This window comes from Microtus oregoni, unplaced genomic scaffold (genome assembly GCF_018167655.1).
Source record: "Microtus oregoni isolate MIOR12 unplaced genomic scaffold, Mior012 000000F_ref0000247, whole genome shotgun sequence".
In the NCBI taxonomy this organism is placed as follows: domain Eukaryota; kingdom Metazoa; phylum Chordata; class Mammalia; order Rodentia; family Cricetidae; genus Microtus; species Microtus oregoni.
The window spans coordinates 71,250,383-71,274,181 of NW_024543059.1; the positions used below are offsets into that span (position 1 = coordinate 71,250,383).

The following is a 23,799-nucleotide window of genomic DNA, read 5'->3' on the forward strand; positions in this document are numbered from 1 at the left end:
TCTTCTCAACACAGAACAGAATCAGTGATAGGGGAAACCCTAGTGCAGTGGTCCTTGACCTGTGGGCTGCAACCCCCAGGATCAAATGATCCTGTCACAGGGGTCACAACAGATATTTTGCATATCATCAGATTTATGATTCATCATAGTAGCAAAATTAAAGCAACAATGTAATTTCAGCGCAGCCTAAGGGACTGTATTAAAGGGTCTCAGCATTAGGAAGGATGAGAACCACTGGTCTAGACAGATGCTTGGAATAAGCGTGATGAAAACTGTCTTCTCATCTTGGTTTGCTTTGAACTATCTTTGCACTATATCTTTATATCAGTGTACTGCTCATTGAAACATGCTAAACTAGTGAAATTACATTTATTTGCAAAATACAACTGCTAGAACAATAGTTTTTGCTAATTGCAGATGTTGAAATGATTTCCTTGTCTATTCACTAGTAACACTTGCCAAGAAACTTGATAACTACTGTGAATCTTCGTGGGCCCATTTTTGTTTGGGTCTGTTGTCATGACTAACCATGGTCGACAATTCTACTTCTAGCTAGGAGAAAGCTCGGGGGGTGCACACCAGCAGTCCACACTGGTGTGGTTTGTTTGGTTTTGTTTTTATTTGGGGGTTTTGTTTTGTTTGTTTTGTTTTGTTTTTTTTTTTTCTGAGACAGGATTTTTCTGTGTAGCCCTGGCTGTCCTGGAACAAACTCAGTGATCCATCTGCCTTTGCCTCCCAGGTGCTAGGATTAAAGTCATGCATCACCACCACCCAGCTACACACTGTTTTTCACAGTACTTAACAGTTCAATAAGCAATTAACTTGAACCAGTGAGGCTATGTGTCAAATACACCATAATCTGCCTTGTGTAGTGATGCATGGGATACTATGCTTGCTGCTCATGAAGCATGCCACGAGACATGGTGCTGTCTGACTCTCCTCAAATGGGTACCATTTCTCTACAGTTTTCTGATGACTTGCCAGCCCATGTTAGAAAACTAATGGAAGAGCTTTTTAAACCGTGATACTTGGCCAGTGTTTATTACCGAAAAGCTCAAATTCTTAATTCAGTGGATTGCAATTTCTATTACTTAAAATTTAAATTACCTGGGTGGTGGTACTTTTAAATGTTTATAAAATTGGTAGTTATGTGGCAGTCACCTGAAGTTAGAGTCATGGTGTGTATGTGTGTGTGTGTTATCAAATTGACACAAGCTAGATTCACCCAGGTTGAAAAATTAAGACCATCAGATTGATGTGTGGACAAGTCTATGGGGGCATTTTCTTACTTATTAATGATGAAGGACGACCCACTATGGACAGTACCACCTAGATCGGTGAACCTGGGGTATATAAAATTAGTGATAAATTCTCATTTATTTTTAAAATTCAAATAGGTATTTTTGATAAATCACAGTAACATTTAACTAAATATCTGCTATACTAATGTTACTGAAGAAAAAAAATGCTGAAGCCGCGTTGGTGGTATAGGCAAAGGCTGGTAGATCTCTGAGGTCAAGGCCAACCTCATCTACACAGGAACTTCTAAGGACAGCTAGGGCTATACAGAGAAACCCTGTCTCAAACAACAACAACAAAATTAAAGAAAAAATAAAACCTAAAAGTAAATTACCTTAAAATGTACTTTCATGTGTGGTGGCCTTTTCAGAGACCACTCTTTCTACATAGCCCTATGTCAAAAGTTACTATTTCAAAAGTTATTTACGTGTAAAAATTTGTGACCAATTTCTATCCCACCAAGATAGAAATTCCAAGTTAAAGGCAAAACAATTGAATAAATTAGAACACTAGTATAAACGAAATGCATGACAAACTTTCTACCATATGTGTGACATTAACGCTCTATCTAAGTTTGACATGGTACCAGTTCCTCGGGCCCATAGATTCTCAGCACCTCAGGAGTGATATATTTAAACTAGGCATGGTGGCTCCTGTCCATCTCAGTCAGGCTAAGGCAGAATTCTTGCCAGTTCAAGGCTAGCATAGGCTATATAGTGACTTCCAAACCATCCTGAGCTATGGTGAATCAACCTTTAATCCCAGCAGACCTGAGGCAAGCAGGTCTCTAGTTTGAGGCCAATCTGGTCTAGAAAGAAAATTCCACATCAGGCAGGGCTACACAGTGAAACTGTCCTACTGCCACTCCACACACATACACATCACCACACACAAAACGCATTTAATTAAAACCACATAAATTATTCATCTAAATTAGGGTTATAATGTATGCTGTTCCATGGGATGTTGGTTTTGCAGACTGTTCTATAAAGGATGCCCACCTGTGAGAGATGCTTCAGAATGCTCACTGGCTGCTTCTTAAGACATGTGGTGGCTATAATCTGTAACTCCTGTTCCAGAGAATCAGATATCCCATTATGGTCTGGATTGAGGGAAATTAATTGTTTTAATCAAACTCAATGGAAGTATTTAACAGCTAGTGAAGGCATTAATATCATTTTTTAATTTTCCCTTGTACTTACATTAAGGGAATTCAGTGTTTCTGGGAGGTAGAATTTTGGGGAAGAGTTGATTGGCTGTCAGCGACACGGCTGCAAACTTCCTTGCTTCATGGTAGAATCTGTTTGCCTAGGGATTGCACTCTCTGGTCGATTCCATTTCTTCCCCTAGGAGAGTATAAGTAAGGACAGCAAATTGATCATCTGAACCGATCATCTGAGGTCACCCTCTTCTTTTGTCAGCTATTCCAACCCACACATTTCAAAATGAGGCAGAGTTCTACTTTCAGACATGGGCGTCACCACTCTGTGATGGCCTGTGTTTCAGTGACTCCCCAGCACATAAATTACACTACCAATTTCAGAGAACTATCATATTTAAATTTTTAATTCCCACACTTGTTTTATTGTATGGATGGATGTTTTTCCTGAATGTATAGCTCTGTATCACTTGGGTGTGGTGCCCTTAGGGACTAGAAGAAGGGGGATACTGGGACAGGAATTACAGACAGTTGTGAGCCACCATGTGGGTTCTGGGAATCAGACCTGGCTCCTTTGAAAGAGCAGCCAGGGTTCTTAACCACTGAACACTGTGCTGTTGCTCCAGGCCCTAAATTGCTGATTTTTTTTTTTTAATGAAGATGGGGAATGTTCTATGGTCTGTTGTAACTCCACATGTAGAGCCAGAGGAGTTCTCACTCTGACTATCTCTTCTTGTGCATCTGCTATCTTCCATAACTAAACACACTTCAGCGAGAGACCTTGCGATTACACTGGAATTCCATAGATTTACTGGAAGTTTTATGTCTATGTGCCTGAGTATATGTATATACACCGTGAGCATGAAGGAGACCTTGGACGGACAGGAATAAGCACTAGAGTCTCTGGAACTTGAAGTCTAGATGGTTGTAAGCTGTCTGATATGGGTCTTGGGAACCTCACCCAAGTCCTAGGGAGGAGCAGCAAGTGCTGTTAACTACTAAGCCATCGCTGGCCTCTAGAAGAAAAGTTTTATTAATAAAAAAATGTGTCAGTTCTCCCTCCCCACACACATATCACACAACACACATACACCACACACACACACACACACACACACACACACACACACACACTAAGTAAATAAATAAGTAGAGATACAAATAAATAAAAATCTTTTTAAAAAGGGAAGCAAGAAAATTAAATTGAAAGAACTGGCAGATTAATAAGATGAAGTTTCAAAGCAGCATTTGGGTCCTCAAGGATACTAACTAGACATGCATGGTGATGTCCACTGTCCTGTCCTGTACACTTTGAGATGGGCTTAGTAAGTAATCCAGGTTGTCCTTGAACTTTTTATCTCTCAGTCTAAAGGTCTGGGATGATGGTTATTTACCACCACAAGGGCTCCCTGAACATATCTTGAAATTAACCTGTGGTTAACCTAAATTGTGTTCCACTTTGATGATCAGAATATAACGTTGTGGAAATTATTCCCATGTATGTGGGAAATATAATCAAATGTATCACTTTCTCGGGTTTGTCCTTGCCAAGAAATCATTCCTAACAATGAGTTTAGTAAATGAGTTTAGAAGTGGAAGTGACAGGGTGACCAACAGGGATCCCCAAGACTGAGGCTAGAACATGGACTTGCATTCCCTGCTCATAACCAGCCGTACGTATTTACCTCCACTCATCTGAATAGATTCACAAACTCGCACACACACATACACACACGATTCACCAGTTTATGGCATTGTGTGTGTGTGTGTGTGTGCGCGTGCGTATACGTGCGTGTATGTGTTTACAATAATAGGGCAACGAGTGAAAGGAGTACTTGTAGGGAAAAAATTACTGCATTATTGTATAAATGTATTTTTACTTTTAGAGTTGGAAAATCCATATTGCCAACAAAACCAGAAAGCCAAAAAGAAAAACAAAAAAAACCCTCCAAATTTTGAGCATCATCTGCGGTGTTCTCTGGTGAGAGATATGGCTACCCTCTGAGTGATTCAGAAAGAGTCAAATGGTGCTGAGCTACATTACAACGCTAAATGCACATCGGTGCAATGAGATGCTGATCCATTTGCACACTAATGTGCTATTTTTAAGTCATGCATCATAGTGTCTTGAAAGAGGACTGTCATAATTATGATGGATTAGACTGCAGAGTCAGCCCTCCGTGCAGTAATTGTTTCACAGATGCTGTCGATGTGACTTGAATTTTTAATTAATTATTGTCACAGGCAGGAGAAAGGACAAAATAATGCTCGTAGGAAAACTGCAATGGCTGAAACCTGCCTTGTCTTAAAGAAACTGAAATGCTAGCTACTCCTCAAAAGAGCAGTATTTTAAGGGGAGAGAAATGTTTTTGTTTTGTTTTGTTTTGTTTTTATGAGACAAGCGTCTCTCTGCATATTCTGGCTGTCCTGGAGCTCACTACGTAATGGCAGGATTAAAGGCATGCCACCACGCCCAGCATAAACAGGCTTTGTAAACCTGTGCCTCTGACACAGTCAGCAATGGTCAAACTGTGCCAATAGCTAATGTCATGAATGGGGATGGGAAGGCTATAAAATGATTGCACATTCCTATTTAGGTTAAGTTATTATAATTTTACCCTTAAACTTTCAGCAACAAAAAGGCGTTTATTGTATTTATAGTTGATATAACCACTATTTTTGGTTCCCCGGACAGCCAGACATTGTGAGGGATGTTACATACACACATTGTACACTGTGTTTAGCCTGCATATGTGTCTGTGTGAGGGAGTCGCACCCACTGAAACTTGTGTTACGGTATGTTGTGAGTGTACTGGGAATTGAACCCAGGACCTCTAGAAGAGCAATTGGTGCTCTTAACCACTGAGCCATCATATTTTAGGGAATCAGTAGTCACTGCAGTGATACACCTGTAATCCTAGCACTCAGTGAGACAGCAGGATCTTGAGTTCAACAGAATATCAGGAAAACACTACAAGAACCTCTCACAGTTCATATTTTAAGTGTTTACATTTTATTTATTTCAAGCCATATAGGGAAATGAGGCCCTTATTAAATATAAGTAAATGCCCATAATTCTGTTAATAACTACATGTCTATAGACATGTAGCAAACTGTCTTTTAGAGTGTTAATACTAAGCTGCAAACAAGCTCAAATACGAGCAAGATACAAATTAAGTCCAAAATAAAGTCTCCCTAAATCATGCGTTTTCGTTTGTGTTATGTGATGGGAAGGGCTTCAGAGAGCTGGTGGACTACCGCATGGCCCCACCAGGAGTCACTATTTCCAGGCAGCTTCTCAGTATTTACATCTGTAAATGGGGAACCAGTGAAGCCCTTTCTGATACCCTGAAATGCTTGATAAATCATTTGGACTATTAACACCATGCGCCCAGCCTCCTATTTGAATGTCATTTAAAGTCTTGTTATTCTTTCAAAGGTGAAATGCCACCATTCTGTGATTCTGAGTTCCCTGTTAACATAATTCTGAAAACCAGAATGGCTACCCAAGTTTATGCTGGGCTCAGGGAACTTGCATTTGATTTCCAAATAATGTATAGTTGATCATTTTTCAGAAGCCCTAGATATTAATTCCTAACAGAAATTGGTGATGGGTTTCAATAGCTTGCAATTATCTCTTCAATACAACTCAGAGGATGTTGGTTATTCGGGTTTGTGTTTTTAAGTGTAACTGTTACAGTGTGTAAGCTGAGTTGTCCTGTAAAGCATCCCTGGGAAGTTTAGCCAGTCAGGTTTGTAGGTTTCCTGAAGGATATTTGGTCTATGTTCTTATATAAACTTCATCATGGCTTTTGAAAAATAGCACCCTAATTTTGATTGGCCAAAGTCCTCCTGAGTGACATTGGATAATGCCTCTTTAGAAAGTTGCTGATCAGGCTGGGTATGATTGTCAGCATGGGCTCTAGAGTGAGACCCTGTCCCAAAATAATGGGGATGATGGTTATGATGGTGTTGCTTCTCAGTCTAAATGAAAATTTTCTTCATGTAGCAAACTAGTATAATATAAATAAATGACTGTCATCTATAAATTTCCAGAAAATGCATTACTTTAGAAGTATCTAATCTCATAAATTAAAAAACAAATCTATTTCTAGTCATTCACTTATAAGAACAGATAATAAAAAGTCTGTATTTCTTATTGCTTTCAATGGAGAAAGGAAATGCTATGATTTTTCCTGTAAAGCATGGCTGAAATTTAACCCTCACTGGGTAACTGAGAGGGTAAACTTTAGAGGTAGTACATTTAGAAGTAGAATATTCAGAGGTGATTAAAATTGGGATCATGGAGTGGGGTCCCATGGTGTGAGTGTGGGGGTCAAATGACAACTGGCAGGGTTTTTTTTTTTCTCGCCTACTGTGTGAGCTTTAGGGTCCAGCCCAGGTCTTTTGGGACAGGGCCTTTAAAATGAAGAAGGCAAGACCAGCACACAGTATCCTTGGCCATGATACCCTGCACCAGCTCCAGACAAGAACAGCAGGAAGGCTGTTCCACTTGAGAATGAAGAGCCAAAATAAGCCTCCAGCCTGCCCAACCCCAAGCTATTAGAAATAGGAAGTGGACTGAGGAAAACCATGCAAAAATAACTCCAGCAAAAGTATATAGTTTTTTGAAAATGGTTCCTTGTTTTACAGTCATTTAACTTTGAAAATAAAAGCCTAATGTCTTAACTGATTATTAGGTAAACATCTCAAATACAACCCAAAGATTCTTTCTGTCTTTAACCATGACTTTTTCAGCTTAAAACAAACAAACAAATAAAAACTTACAGCACTGAAGCTTCTTCCTTCTCTCTAAGTGAATAATGCCAAAACCTGGATAACTGAAAGTACTGTACAAATGGGTACAGGACTCTAATATTCTGCGTACTCCTACAAGAAATGTGGCTTAGGACGTACTAAAGCTGAGGGCAATATTTCCTTTTTTTACCCTCTGACAGGGGAGGTTGTTTTCAAGAGAGACAGTGTTTAAATTCCCTGAACTATTACCTTTTTACGGCTACTGACTTTACCCAGGAAGTGAAATCTTGCCACAGAATACTTCTGTTTAAATTGGGGCTTAAAAGTTCTATTGTCTTTAAACCTCCATATTAATATCAATTCTATTTTGTTACCCTAATTCTTACGAGCTACTATTATGTTTAAAAGGTATTTGAGCTTCATCTATTATAATTTTTAGCTTGACATTTTAAAGAATTACCTCAAATTACACGGAATGGGTCATAATGTGTTGAGTGTTTAAAATGCTTATAATATGTTATAACTCAAAATTGGTAGCACAACACTGCATACAGAGCCTGAAATTTCTTAACATCAGAAATGTACACATGTATGTAGCTGTAAGTAACCCTTGATTGTTGTATGTGTAGATTGGTTGTACAGTTGCCAAGAGTACATCTTTTTCTTCCCCTTCCCCCTCCTTTCCTCCCTCCCAGGAAAAAAAAAACAGAACAACCCAAAAGAAATATGATGCAATACATGATATAGAATTTTAAATTTCCCCAAAAGTGAAAATTAAATGTTTTTGCTTACTATCACCCAGAATAAGTTATTATTTTATCTTTTGAGACATTTTGGTTTTAAATTCACTATATAACTGAAGAACTTTGGCCTTGATTCTCCTGCCCTCATCTTCCCTTGCACATGCCCTCTGCCGGGGTGCCGTGGTGCTGGGGACTGGAGCCAGCCAGACAAGCACTCTACCAGATGAGCTAAATCCTAGCCCATAAGGGATGTTTTCAAAACATGAGATTTTACATTACTTTTCATACAGGCCTGAACTCCGGTGCTTCTTTCCATTCCTGTAGCACATATCAACTTAGAGTAGGCGTACTGCAAGGGTGCAGTAGTTGAACGTGACCATGTATTCCTATCTATGTCAGGTGATATCAATCTTGCCTGTCATTGAAGACACACAAAAAAAGATCATTTTTCTTTGTTCAGTGAGAAGAATCTTTTCAATTTTAATTTTAATAAGTAAGACAAATTTAAAAGTATAAAAAGACAATTAAAAGGAATCCCCTTCCCATGGCTATTCTTCAGCTGCTTTTCCGTCAGTTTCTGTGTTTGTGACTCAGGTTTTGTCTGGGCTTGGACATTCTGTTTTTCTTTCTCAGCACAAGGTTAGAAACCATATAAAGTTCACCAATAAAAGATATGTCGGTTGTCGGGCCAGCCACGGAGGCCTACCAGATAAATGCTGAGATGATACGGCATCTTCCTGTGTCTGCAGATGGGGGTTCAGGTGAACACTAGAGAAAACCGTGGATCAATCCTAAAATGGAAGCGCTGCCCGCCAGGCTGGCTGCCATCCTTTCTCACAACAACTATCTGCGTGTTGTGTTCCCTACCTGGCTTTCATTCCTCAACTCTCCCCTGTAGCAATCTCATTGCATATACATAGAACTTTTGAGTTTACTTCTTCTGTTACAATGGCAATATTTCATTGCCATAAAACTTCTGATTACTTTTATGGTTTGAGGCCATACTTGCATTTTGGGGGCTACTTTACTAAATCTTTAGGAATGATGGCAGCATTTTAGCTGGCTCTCTTCACTGATGAGTTTACAGTGTTATTATCTTTCTGACACTGGGTCTTGTATACAGCCCTGGCTGTCCTGGAACTCCTGTAAATTCGTTCCTCTACCCATGCAGGATTAAAGGTGTGAACAGCTATGTCCTTCTAGGTCCAATGATAACTTTAGTGCTGCATTTAACATTTCTATCTTATTTCATCCTCTGTCCCATTTGTCTTGTCTGAAAAATAAGTACTAATCGAATACAATACTGCTTTAGTACAGACAGAAAAGAGTACCCCCTCCGCTGTTAGCCTTCAAAACATGAGAAAGATGCAGAGGATAGAAAAGGATAATTAAATGAACAGAGAAGTGTTTACATTTTTTTAAAAAAATGTAACATATATATATATATACATATATGTGTGTGTATGTGTCTGTGTGTACATACATGTGTTGCAGGAGCCTGAATTCAGAGGTGAAAACCAGATTAGCCATCAACACTGGAGTTGGGAACCAAACACAGGTCTTAACTACTGAGCCCTGTCCTCCATCCCTTAGACGTCTTAGACGTTTTCTACTGTTAACCTCCACCCAGGATCCATGCATAGGCAACATTTTACTGTACTAGTTCATATATTGGTTTTTGCTAATTTTGGTGTCTGATGCTTTCATTTGCAAGTTTTTTTAAATAATAAAGTTTATACAATTAAAAAAGAAAAAGAAAAGATGGGTTTTTACATGCCCACCTCCCCTTCCCCTTTTCTCTTCTTCGGGCTTTGAATGTTTATACAAATCTGGAAAATGTTTGAATCAATGATAATGGTAAGAAGTTAGGATTTGAATCGTCTCAGTGAAGTTTACTGGATGAGTACAAAAATGAATTAGATTCAGCACAAAAATGAGTTAGAAGTTATATCTAAGCGGTACATAAGGCAGACAGAGACAGTAGGCCAACTATAGCTAAAGTGGTGACTTCAGGATGGAGAAGGAGCTGAAGGGGAAGAAGGTGATGCTGGCGTAGATGTAGAGGGCTGCTTTCACACACCAGCAAAAGCCCTTCGAGCCGAAAGTGCTTACTTACTGTTGGTTTTTATAAAGTTGTCATTGCTAGACTATAAGCCACGAGGAACAGGAAAGATAGCTATTAGCACCAATTATCACGATTTACATTTTTTATTGTTTTTATTGAGTTATGCATTTTTCTTTACTCCCCTTCTTTCCCCGCCCCTTCTGCCCTCTCCCGTGACCCCCACACTCACAGTTTACTGAGGAGATCCTGTTTTATGATTTTTAAAACTGTATTTATTTACATGTGATTCTGTATATGTATTGTCTATGTATGCATGTGCCATAACAGGTGGAAGAAGTCAGGGGACAATTTGTAGGCCTTCACACCTCTCACCTGGGTGCTGGGAATTAAACTCTGGCCATCAGCTTGGTGGCAAGTGCCCTTAACCTGCTGAGTCATTTCACCTGCCCTAGACAGGAAATCTTCATCAAAGCGGGCATCCATCCCTTGTTGAAAAATCACCTAAAAGCAGCATGCTTGGAGGTGGTACGTGTTTGGAAGTGGTTGTGTGTGTATTTTTCTGTTTCACCTGAGTATCGAGCCTGGGAGAGTGTTCTGCAAGCTTTACATGCCACCTTGCGCTGACTTGAGCCCCGAGCCAAATGGGTATTTTAAAACCTCACCTTCTGGCACGTCACCGCGTGGTGTACCGATGACGGTGAAACACAATGTGAGGTCCCTGTTAAATGAAAGAGTTTGAAAACCACTGACACAGGCCAGGCGGGACTAATCAGGTATGATAAGGAGGAAAGGTACCAGGATCAGATTTTAGAACATTCTTTTGGGTCCTTTGATAACAAATTGGAGGCAGCCTTGAAGAACTTGAGGGAGGACCCAGTGTCAAAGAGCTGTGACAGGGGCTGTGAGACAAAGTAGAATGGAATGAATCGTAATGGGGATAATTTAAGGAGTGCACAGGAAGCGGCGATGGCAGTTGGGTAAGCGATTAGACAGATAAGTGCTGGAGAAAATGCGATTTTTCTCTGCTACTACTCGATGGTGAGGTATGAACTTCTCAGAGCAGCTGGGATTCCATTGTTCCTTTTCGCCATGCTAGGAAGACAAGAGTAGCTGTTGGCCCAAAGATGAAAATGAGTGTCTGATTGCTATACCTAGGTATTAGTGTTGCTTCGATAAAAATTTGTGTTTCTGTGTTCTTTAGGATTCATTCAAAGGGCAGCCTCGTGGATGGCCCCGAAGCAAGCCTGATGGAACAGGACAGAACCACCCATCCTGAGGGCAGCACACTGAGTCCATTCCTGATACCGCCGCCTTCTCCCATCTGCCCGACAGAACCTCAGCTCCAGAATGGAAGCCCATTAGCAGAGAGACTTCATCCAGAAGGGGTCAATGGAGACACCAAGTGGCAGTCTTTGGAAAGCTATTATGGAATACCCCACAGGAAAGGCAGCCAGAGCAGTCATGAGAGTCCAGACTTTATACACGAAGGCAGAGGGTATTCCGGGTGCTTGCAAAACGGAGGGATAAAACGTACAGTCAGTGAACCATCTCTCTCTGGGCTCCATCTGAACAAGAAATCGAAACTAGACCAAAAAGCTGAGGGAGAAGGTAATTGCTTCGGGGAAAGCCGAGAAGGACACCCAGGTGAAAGCAGCCATCAGCCAAGTGTCTCCAGTCGGAGTGAGAACAGAGAGGCTGTGTCCTCTCTGACCCAGGATAGAGCAGGTGCAGCCATTGATGGTTTCCCAACTCATAACTGCAATGGAGTGGACAACAGAGAGTTTCGGGCTCTCAAGGAGCAGGAAGGGGAAAATGGCAGGAACGTTTTACTACTTACGAACAAGGCTGTGCTAATGCCTAATGGTGCTACAGTTTCTGCCCCTTCCGTGGAAAACGCGCATGGTGAACTCCTGGAAAACACGCCATCTCTGTACTGCCCAGATCGCGTTCCCATGGCAGTGCAGAATACCACATCTCATGTGAACGACCTGAACAGTCGGGCTACTAATGAGTTGTCTTGTGAGATCACTCAACCATCGCATACCTCAGAGCAGATCAGTTCCCCACAGACCTCAAGCTCCCGGCTGCCTCCCGAGCTAGCTGCCATGGTGCCTGAGGCCTGTGATGCCGATAATGCCAGCAAACCAGCTGGAGTGCTAGGTACCTGTCCTTTCCAGAAACACCAACAAAAATCAGTTTCGGAGATATGCCCATCTCCTGCAGAAAACGTAAACCCGCGGAGAAACGTGAAGCTCTTTGCTGAAGAATCCTGTTCTGGTTCCAGCAGCGACATACAAGGTTCTCATGGCAGCTCTGAACAGTATTCAAAGCAGAAGGAAATCAATGGTGCTTACTTCAGGCAAAGCTCAGTGTTCACTAAAGATTCCATTTCTGCCACTACCATGACTCCACCATCACAATTGCTTCTTTCTCCCCCTCCTGTTATTCAGCCTTCCTCAGAAGAAAAAGGCACTCTGGGTGATGGGGCTTTGGAAGAACACCAGCACTTAGGTAACACATCTCTCTTAGGGGAAGGCAAAATAGAAAATCAACCTAAGGCGGCATCATCTGGCCAGAGTCTGAATCCATCTGTCCATACATCCAACCCCTCGCTGATGCTTCCGGAAGGGCATCAGAATAACTGCGTCTCTGTGCGCTCTGAACAAACCAGAACCATGTCAGAATATCTCAAGTATTACCCACCAAATCATGGCTGCGGTGGAGATTTACAAGTGCACAGCCTGCATCTGATGGGACACAGAGAACAAGAGATGAAGGATGAAAACAGGGAACAAACACAAGACTCAATGCTGGCGGCCCAGCACTATCTGAAACCTGGATGGATTGAACTGAAGACCTCTCATTTCCGGGAAGCGCAGCATCAGCCAAGATGTAAGGATGCGATGTTTCAGTCGGTCCTTCGCTATCAGGGCGGCCCTTCCAATCAGATGCCCCACACACAGTGCACTGGAAATACGAACATGCCGGGAGGATTCCAAAGGCTACCCTACATCCAGAAAACAGCTCAGCTGGAGCAGAAGTCACAAATGTACCAAGCGGAGACGAATCAAGGACCCTCTCCTGGTATGAGGGACCAACATCTACAGTTCCAGCAAACTTCATACAAGGAGTGCCTCTCCAAGGCAGACACCGCTCCTGGTGCTCACGTTCCAAGTGCTCCTCTTTTTCATTTCCAGCAGACAGTGGATCCCCCCACTAATAAGCACTTGAATCAACAGGCCACAGAGACTGAACCGTTTTCAAAGTTTTTACAGCATAAGCCTCATAAGCAGGGAGCACAAATACGAGCATCCCAGGACTCAAGTTTCCCTCAAAACTGCCAGCAGCAGCAATCCCAGAGGACAAATAAGGAACAAATGCCTCAGACTTTCTCTCATCTCCAAGGCAGCCATGATAAGCTGAGGGAAGGGTCCTGCTCTGGCCAGATTAAGGTAGAAGAATGCTATAGTGGTGAAAACCAGTATTCAAAATCAAGCAGTTTCCAAACTCACAATACCCAGGGGGGGTTGGAGCAAGTACAGAACATGAGTAGTAAGATGTTAAAATCAAACACAAGCAAATTACAGGTTCCCGGTTCAGATGATACACACCCCATTCCCGAGAATCGAGAACAAACTCTACACCCTGAACTCTTCGCAGGAAATAAGACCCCACACCTGCAAAACATGCAATATTTCCCAAATGATGTGACCCCAAATCAGGACATCCATCATAGGTGCTTTCCAGAACATGAACAGAAGCCTCAACCAGCTCCGGCTCTGCAGGGATTCACAAGCAGCAGCCAGGATGCATTTTCTGGGCAGCAGACAGCAAAACTAGCTGAAGTAGCTCAGCAAAGGTACTTGGTGCATAATCAGGCAAAGGCACTCCCTGTGCCCAAGCCGGGAGGAACTCAAACACAGACCCCTCCTCAGAGGGACATTCAGAAGCATGCTGCCCTAAGGTGGCTCCTCCTACAAAAGCAAGAGCAGCAGCAAACACAGCAATCCCAGGCTGACTCTTGTCATAATCAGACACACAGGCCAGTCAAGACAGAGCCTGGATCCAAACCCTCTTCCTGTAAACGCTCCATGTTGGCACCCCAAGAAAAAATGGCCAAAAAGATAAAGCAAGAGATTCCCCCACTAAGCTGTGAAGATGGGCAACCTAAGAGCATCATTGAGACCATGGAGCAGCATCTGAAGCAGTTTCAGCTCAACTCATTCTTTAACCAAAAGTCCCTGACTCTGACTCCCAAGTCACAGAAGCAAATGAGAGTGGAGACATCCGGCCCTGTCACAGTGGTGTCTACAAAGACCCATGGTGCAGAGTCGGAGAGCCACACCCCAGCTGCAGAAAAGACACCAACCAAAAGAACAGCTGGCTCTGCACTCAACAATTTTTTAGACTCACCTTCCAAATTACTAAATCTTCCTGTAAGAAATTTATTGGATACTCCTATCAAGACTCAATATGATTTCCCATCGTGCAGATGTGTAGGTGAGTGCCAGGAACATCCTGAAGCCCATGGTGCTTTCCAGAATTAGCTCATTGTTTTTGTATTGGAGAGTTTCTTCCTTCTTAAAGCTGGAGTCTGGGAGCTCACTATGAAAGCTCATAAAAACTTGCTTTTCTCTTTAAATTACAGACACTCATGCCATGAAAAGCAAAAACTATGTTTGCATCTGTCCACCCCCCAAACCAACTGAATGTGTTCTTTTTTTCCCATCTAATCAGATCTTGAAGTATAAACGTATTTTATAACATTTTTAATGTTTTGCTTGTACATATTGGAATTTTGTCTACATGTATGTCTGCGCGCCAGAAGAAGGCATTGGCTCCCAAAGGTCTACGGTTGTGAGCCACCCTGGGAGTACTGGGATTTCTAACTGCTTGATCCATCTCTCCAGCCCTACATCTTTGGTTTGGTTTTTGAGACAGAGTCTCCCAGCCCTGTCCATCTTGTCCCTCACTATGTAGATCGGACTGCCCTGCCTCTGCCTCTCAAGTGCTGGGATTAAAGGCGTGCATCACCATGCCCAGCCTGGATCTATTTATTTTAACTCTTATCTCTTAGAGGAGGCATATAGGCAGGAAAATTAGTTACCGTGAAAAAATAACTACTTCCTCCAACTCCATGTAGCTTTTTAAACAAAACAGTGTCATAAAACCAGGTTTAAAGTTTGGGGTTAAAGATCAGAAGATTTCTGGGAACTGAGGGAGTTCCTATCTTTAATCTCAAGTTGGAAAATTGCAGGACCAAGGTACTGAGTACTTAGTTCCAAGGTTCCGAGTACTTACAAACATAGCCCTTAGAGTACTTGCGAAAACTCCCTTAGGAGCACTTAGAGAGTACGTCCTTTCCCACTTGATACTCTGTATTGGTTTGTGTTCCTTTTTGTTTTCCTTTTTTTAATTCTTAGCCGGGCGATGGTAGCACACGCCTTTAATCCCAGCACTCGGGAGGCAGAGGCAGGCGGATCTCTGTGAGTTCGAGACCAGCCTGGTCTACAGAGCTAGTTCCAGGACAGGCTCCAAAGCCACAGAGAAACCCTGTCTCGAAAAAACCAAAAAAAAAAAAATGTATTTCTTAAATCAATGCCTTTTGTTAAGCTCATGTTATATAATAGATGTGCAGCTGGAAGATACCAATAGTAGCTGCCCCCCACAAGTATAGCAGAAGACATTAGGAGAACAGGGTACCTTACTGTCTAATGTCCCACCCATCCCATGGTGGTGCTCACTGCATTGTGTCATCCACTTGGTAGGTTGGTGGGAGGAGGTCCTTCTTCCGTGTGTGGCTCACAAGATGCCGCACAGAGCTAATGTGTAGCCAGTATCATGGATAGCACCAAGTTCTCACCTGTACTCCTAAAACTGGCCCTTTCCTGGACTTTGTAGCATTCTCTCACAAGTTAACTCCAACGTGCAGTGAAAATAGTTCTTACCAAATGTTAAGGGAAAATAGAAGCAGAATAAATGGACTCCACAAGTCAAATTATCTGGAGTGGAATAGGACAAGATTAATCTTTAAACTTCGTAAGTTTCAAATGACAAGCATGATTCTGTTGGATTTTTTTTTCTATTTAGAAAACTGTGTTGTAGTTTATTACATACATTTTAATCCCTTCATTTTTATTTGATTTAAAATAATACTTGATTTAAAATAATGTCTTACGCTATATCTGAAATGTAGTGATAATTTGCCAGTAGCCATTGTGTGTGTGTGTATTACTTGGCACATTTTTTCTAATAGATGAGGCCACCAATGTACTCTAAAGGGAAAAAAAAAATAAAGAATGGAAGTTACTTAGGGCCATTAATGTGCAGCTGGGGATAATCTTTGGATATAGTCTTAATTCTTAGTATAATTGAGGTCTAAAATAATAATCTTCTATTATCTCAACAGAACAAGTTATTGAAAAAGATGAAGGTCCTTTTTATACCCATCTAGGAGCTGGTCCTAATGTGGCAGCTATTAGAACAATCATGGAAGAAAGGTAATTAACTCAAAGGCACAGGGCAGATTAACATTATCCTTTGTATACAGCAGTGTTTCCAGTTCCCCCACACAGAGCAGTAAACAATTGTAAATCAAGTAATTATCAGTAGGCTTAGCTATTCCGGGGTTGCCAGCCCAGCACACTGCTATTCACTACAGAGTCACAATATTTGACAGGACAAATAGTTGCTTAGTTGGCACAGGCTGCCCACTTGGAAATGGATGCTTGAAAACCCCGGGCACAAACAAAAATCATCCAGCCAACCTGCTGGGCACGCGAGTGCTGGCACAGGCGGCCAAGGGGCCTCAGTCTGGCTCTCTCCTGTTTGGTGATGTGTCAAAGAAATAACAAGGGCTAAGCAGTGCAAGTGAAGATCATTGATTTACGATCTTAGCTTTGCAAATGAATCCTTTCTCTTACAGAACAAAGCAAGTGCGAAAGGTTAGCTAAAAGACTCCATTTACTTTCCAAAACTGTCTGTCCAAGGTGTCTACCCTCAGTTCCCTTATGTTGAAGACTCAGAGGCCTTCCCTATCGATAAAGCTCTGAGCTATTGTATGCCATGTCATAAAAATGTATTTGCATACATATGGGCAGGGTGTCATTCTCGCTTTATTTGTGGATTATGACCTTCTAATCTATTATGTAGAAATTCACCACGTTGTCCCCCACCCTGGCAGAGGCTGTGAATTTCTCTAAGCACTTTCTTTTGTTCACAGTGCACAGCATTTGGCGTGCAGGGAATATAATCTATTTCTAGAGTTCTGACTTTTTCGAAATAGCTGGATAGTAACTTTTTGCCAGATTTCTTTAGAAACCCAGGATTTCTAAAAACTTACAATTCTCCAAGTTGGAAGATAAATTTAGTACAGGACAATAATCAAATAGTATATGGTTTCAAAATATGAATTTAGCAAACTAACTTATTTTGTACTTTGTACATAAAGATAGCTTTCCTAGTATTTCTCATTTAACATATAACTACAGAATAATTCATTATAACTCTTGGTATATTTGCATGCTTAAGAAAAGATAAGACTTACCCATTATACTTGGCTTACACCAATTTATAAAGAATAAATTAAACCTTTAATTTCTTAAGATGTGGTTATAGAACAAAACTTCACTTACATGTCCAAATATTTGATTGCTTCTTGAAGTAGTCTACTAATTGTGTGTGTGTGTGTGTTTCTTTAAGGTTTGGAGAGAAGGGTAAAGCTATTAGGATTGAAAAAGTCATCTATACTGGTAAAGAAGGCAAAAGTTCTCAGGGATGTCCTATTGCTAAGTGGGTAAGTGTGACTTGTTGGTGCCCCTGATCTTCTCTCTTGATCGTTTTGATTCATTCATCACCACAAGAATGGGTTTGCTTTAGCCACAGAGCATTGGGAGTTGAAATGAACGTATCCTATGTGTCATCTTGTATTCTGAAGGTGGAGTAGTTCTAAAATCATGGACAAACCATTAAATTGAAATAGTTTAGTAGGAGAGGTCTAGAGCAGAGGTTCTCAGCTTGTAGGTCGAGAGCCCTGGTGGGGTCAAACAACCCTTTCACAGGGGTCACCTAAGACCAATGGGAAACATAGATATTACAGTATGATTCATAACGAGCAAAATTACAGTTATGAAGTAGCAACAAAAATAATTTTAGGATTGGGAGAGGATCATCATAACATGAGGGACTGTATTAAAGGGACACAGCCTTAGGAAGATTGAGAACCACTGGTCTAAAGCATAGTCCTTAGATGGTGAAGAAATAGTCCTTAACCCTTTAAGCACCGAGTTAATTATAATACCACTTAATGAAAACCTCAACCAAGACCTTCCATGTCTTTTCTGTAGTTCTTACTACAATAGTAGAATTTAACTGCCCCACTGTGCCAGGCTGGCCATTTTGCACCATTTCCTTTTGTGATAGTTGATTAGGTTCTTGCTGTATACCTGGTCAGGCGATGATAATTTTGATCCAGACATGAAAAAGTATGCATTTGCAAGTGGATATTTTCTGGACCCAATTGACCTTTGTTCTGTTTGGGGTGGGGCGGGGCTGTTTGGGTGGGCTATTGATTCCCACAGGTGATTCGAAGAGAGAACCTTGAGGAGAAGCTACTGTGTTTGGTTCGAGAGCGAGCTGGCCACAGCTGTGATGTTGCGGTGATTGTGATTCTCATCATGATCTGGGAAGGAATCCCAAGGACTCTGGCTGACCAGCTCTACTCGGATCTTAAAGAGACCCTGAGTAAATACGGTGCCCACACTAATCGTCGTTGTGCCCTGAATGAAGAGTAAGTGGAGCTATGGCCCTTTCTACCCTCCAGGGGTATAGTTTCGTTTCAAGCAGGACTGGGAATAGTTTTCTAAAATGAATAATTTATGGGGCTTTTTAGGAATATCCTGTCCACTTAGACCGTAAGTCATTGCTCAGCAGCAGTTTCTAGTAATATTTCGGTATCTGCACCCACATGGCTTCAGTTCTACCATAATTTCTATTTTACTTCTCATGCCATAATTTGACACACCTTGTCAATATGGCTACCACTTTAGCAAGCAAAGATAAAGTCCTGTAGAAATTGAAATCATTTTCCCATTTAATCTAGTTCATTACTTCTGTAGCACAAATGTGCTTCCCTTCCCAGTGCTGCTCCAGACGTTACTGCTGTGTCTCTGTTGTTACTCTCTTCTGGTTTAGCCTTGTCCACGCTGCATGAAGCCAGTGCACTCACTCAGAGGTGTTCTCTGTTTCTCTACTGTGGATTTCTGCATGATGCTAAAATACAGAAAGGCTCTCCTGCTACATTTTCTCACTGTTGGTTGAAAAATAATTTAAATTTTACACTTTAAAAAAATCCACACAATTCTAACACAAAATAATTTGGGATTGCAGAAAGACATGCCCATGTTTTACCAATCCCATTGCTAATCAAATTGTTTATTATGGTTGCTCAGTCTTGGTTGTATTATACATTGATTCATAACTGATTTAAGAAAGTTACTCCTCCCATTTGAAACAGAGTTGATTTTGAGAGGTTTGATCAAAATACATCTCATGGTCTTTGTTTGACTGCCCTCAGTTTGCTAGAGATTGCTCAAAAGGTTCACTGCCTAGCACATGACTTGTAAATTTCTGTTAAACTGCTCTAGATGAAAAATACTTTCCAGTCTGTCTATCAAATTATTTTGTTCATTCTTAGAAAAAAATATGTGTATATACATTTAATCATAAATAAGAGAGAAGTCACATTGGGCACACTTTTGCTGAGGAACTACTGTTCTTACAACAGAACAGTGGCTTCAGAGTTTAAATTGCTGAAGAACTTGGTGAAATGACTTAGGGAAGGATACTTGTGTATCCACACTTATTGTTGCTTTCTGCCTAATAGCCAGGAAATACAACTAACACAGATACCCGCCTACTGACAAAGGGTTAAACAAAAATGTAATGCGTGCACATAATAGATTTCTAACCATAGAGAAAAAATTATCTTCAAGAAAATGAATGGAACTAAAGATGATTGTGTTAAGCAAACTAAGCCACAATCTAAAACATCATACCAAGAGAGGCATGGTCATGACATGATAGCTCTGCTTTTTCTTTTTGGACAAAAGTTCACATTCTTACCTTCCCACATTGTCAGCATTTGTTTCACGTTGTTTCCTTGAAAACCTCGAGAGACATACAATCTCAGAGCAGCTTTAGCGTGCATTTCCCTGGTGTTTTAATAGGTTCCAGTATTTGTTGGCCATTTATATTTCTGTCTCTTCAGTTCACTAGTCTGCTTATTGACTGGAGAGTTTGGTTTTAGTATTTAATTTTTGCAGTTCTTTAAATATCCTGCATTTGATCCCCATCAGTTTATTTGGTAAAGATTTTTGCCCCACAAAACTTTATTGAGCCACATAATCTCACTGTCATTAAGATTACCTCAGGTGGTGGTTTATTGATTGTCAGTTTGACAGGATCTGGAATCACCTTGGAGACGTTTCTGGGCTTGGTTCTGAGGGATTTTCTGTAGATAGGTTAACTGAGGTAGGTGGACCCATTCTAATGTGGGCAACACCCTTCCTGGCTGGGGCCCAACCCTAAAACTGAGAAAATGATCTGCAGGTGCATTTTTCCTTCTCCACTGCCCAACTTTTATCCAGACTCAAAGGAATTTTGTTCTACACTGTGTGGATATTCATTTCCCAGCACCATTTATTCAGGCAGTATTTCTCAAATTGGAACTTTGATACCTTTATCAAAAAAAAAAAATCAGGTGGCTGTAGCTCTTTTCTGGGTCCTCTCTTCTTATTCCATTGGTCTAAATGTCTTTTTTTCTATGAGTACCATGCTAGTTTGTTGCTGTGGCTCTGTAGTATAGTTTGAGATCCAGTATTATGATACCTACAGCATGGCTTTCTTCTGTTTAGGATTATTTTGGCTATTTGGGACTTCATTCTTCTCTATGGATTTGGGAATCATTTTTCTAAGGGTGTGAAGAATGTAATTGGAGATTTGGTGATAGCTTTGACTCTATTGTCATTTTCATTTATACAATCATTTTACAATACTGATTATGCCAATCCATGAGTATATCTCCAATTTCTTGCTTGTCTTGAACTTTTCAATATAGATTTGTTTCACCTCTTTGGTTAATTTTATTCACTTGTATTTTACTTTATTTGAAACTTGGAATAGGAGTCTTTCTTTCTTTCTTTCTTTCTTGTCAAGTTCATTATTGGCATATAGAAAAGCTGGGGAAATTTCTTTCCTACCATTTATTTATTGATTTATTTATTATGATTATCTGTGGGGTGTGTTCATGTAAATCCTAGAACCCACAGAGGCCAGAGGGGTTGGAGCTAAAGTTATAGGCAGTAGTGAGCTACCCAATGTGGATTCTAGGAACTAAATCTGTACATGCTATTTGCAAAATTTACTGATTTTTTTAATATGTTTTTTGTATTCTCTACATTCCTGAAAAGACAGAGCGTTGAACTAAAAAAGAGCAGTGATAATGAATAATCTTGCCTGGTTCCTGATTTGAGAGGAAATGATCCTAAAATAGTATATGTTGACTCTGGCTTTACCATGTACCCTTTATTGTGTTTGGCATAGATTCCTGTTATCCCTGTTTTGTTTTTTTTTTAAGAACTTCTCATGAAGGAACGTTGAACTTTGTCAAAAGCTTTTTGTATGTCTGTTGATAAGATCATGTGATATCTGTATTTATTTGTATGTTGAACCAATGCATTGTTGCCATGAAGCCAACTCTACCAAGGTGTATGATCTTACTGTGTTCTTAAATATGCTTTGCAAAATTTGTCCATCTGTGTTCATCAGGGAAATTAGGTCAATAGTTTTATTGAGTCTTTATTGACTTTTGGTGTCAGGGTAAATTGCAGGATGAATTTGGTAATATTTCTTCCCCTTCCTTATCAAAATTTGTGTATATAAAAATACATTTATAAACAGTGCACCAAGTGCATTTTAATTGAACATGACAAATAATAATAAAAAACATGTTTAGAACACAAAAATGAGAAAATTGAAGTAACCAAAGTTGTCACAAACAATATATGGAAACAATTACCTTTGACAAACATTATACAATTACATGAAATCTAAGAATACTCAAACAAATTTAGAGGTAGAAATAATCTGTCTCTTTAAAACATGAGAAAGGCTCAGTCACACAAAAGGTGAGATGGTGGAGTTTGTCAGAGACTAAGGTGCTAGGAGATGCCCCCACTGAGGAGACAGTGTAATATCTATAATGTTGCATTTTGTCCTTTGATCTCAGGAGAACCTGTGCTTGTCAGGGCTTGGATCCAGAAACCTGTGGTGCCTCCTTTTCTTTTGGTTGTTCTTGGAGCATGTACTATAATGGATGTAAGTATGCCAGAAGCAAGATCCCAAGGAAATTTAAGCTACTTGGAGATGATCCAAAAGAGGTTGGTTTGTTTCCTAATATATAACCTATTTTTCATATAGAATTAGTGAGCATGGATGACCTGTCATACTCTCATTAACAGAAGGAATTTCATCTCAGATGAACCTACAAATTCTGACTAAATCATAAGCACAAAGTAGTTTATAAATTTAACATGATTATGTATAGCAGCATACATGATTCCTCCCTGTGGGCTGTCTTAGCCAAGGTTTCTACTGCTGTGATTAAAAACACCATGACCAATGTCTCTTTGGGGATGAAAGAATTATTCCACCTTAAAGCTTGTAATGTAATTCATCAACTAAGGAGACCAGAGCAGGAATCTGGAGGCACAGAGCTATTGCAGAGGCCATGGATGAGTGCTCTTTGATTGCTCCCTATGACTTGATTGGGTCAGTTTCTTTATAGCACCCTGGAGCACCAGCCCAGAGATGGCATTGCCCACATTGAGCTAGACCCTCGCCTGTCAATCATCAATCAAGAATATGCACCACAGGCTTGCCCATAGGGGAATTTTCTTAATTGAAGTTCCTCGTCCAGAATGGCTCTACGTTGTGTCAAGTTGACAAAAGCTAGCCAGCACATGGGCCTTTACAGAATACCCATGGGAAAACTAAATTAGGTTAGGCTAGCCTGGACTAAAGAGTTGAGTTGGCTGTGTAAAGAGAAGTCGGTAATACAGGCAACAGGTTTTTCTGTGTATCCCTGGCTGTCCTTGAACTCACTCTAAACCAGGCTGACCTCAGATTCACAGAGATCTATCTGCTTCAGCCTCCTGAGTGTTGGGATTAAAGGTGTGCACCACCATCACCTGGCAGACAATAGACTCAATGTTAATAACATTCTGATTTCTCAGTGTAATTTTACATTTAACATTAATTTTTCATGGAGTGTTTGGGCAAAAACAAGTCTATAATATCTTAGACCAGGTAAAAATTGTAACGGCGTAAATGAATGCAGACAGATTGTAAAAATATATACAGCTTTAATGGGGAAATAGACTTACAGAACCACCGTTCATGCAGAGACCAGGAAAGCAGAAGGGGCCCGTGGGCTCCGGCTCACCCGATTTATAAGTAAACATTCGCCCAAGGCGGACACGCCCCCTAAGGGGCTGCGCTTATCCCTCTAAAAAATTATTTGCATACTAAAGCTGGTCGTGCTTGAAGGTCTGTGATATTGGGGTTTACTGTGGCAATGTGAATCATGTTGCGACCAAGGACAAAAATATTGTGGATTTGTAGATAATGTGTAAATATTATTTTTAAAACAAAAAAAAGACTTATTTTAAAGAAAACTAAATTAGGATGTCTGATGTCATTCTCATCCAAGTCTGGAT

General features: G+C 40.6%; 1 protein-coding gene across 1 annotated transcript in view; it reads left to right on the forward strand.

Annotated features, from left to right (window-relative positions):
• Tet2 (tet methylcytosine dioxygenase 2) overlaps positions 1 to 23,799 on the forward strand; it is an 82,524-nt gene that overhangs the window by 42,660 nt on the left and 16,065 nt on the right. The window contains exons 3-7 of the mRNA XM_041650368.1: positions 11,226 to 14,524; positions 16,434 to 16,524; positions 17,726 to 17,819; positions 18,604 to 18,812; positions 22,311 to 22,461. Coding sequence (XP_041506302.1) covers positions 11,272 to 14,524; positions 16,434 to 16,524; positions 17,726 to 17,819; positions 18,604 to 18,812; positions 22,311 to 22,461 — 3,798 coding nt within the window. The 5' untranslated portion in view covers positions 11,226 to 11,271. The remainder of the gene's footprint in view (positions 1 to 11,225; positions 14,525 to 16,433; positions 16,525 to 17,725; positions 17,820 to 18,603; positions 18,813 to 22,310; positions 22,462 to 23,799) is intronic.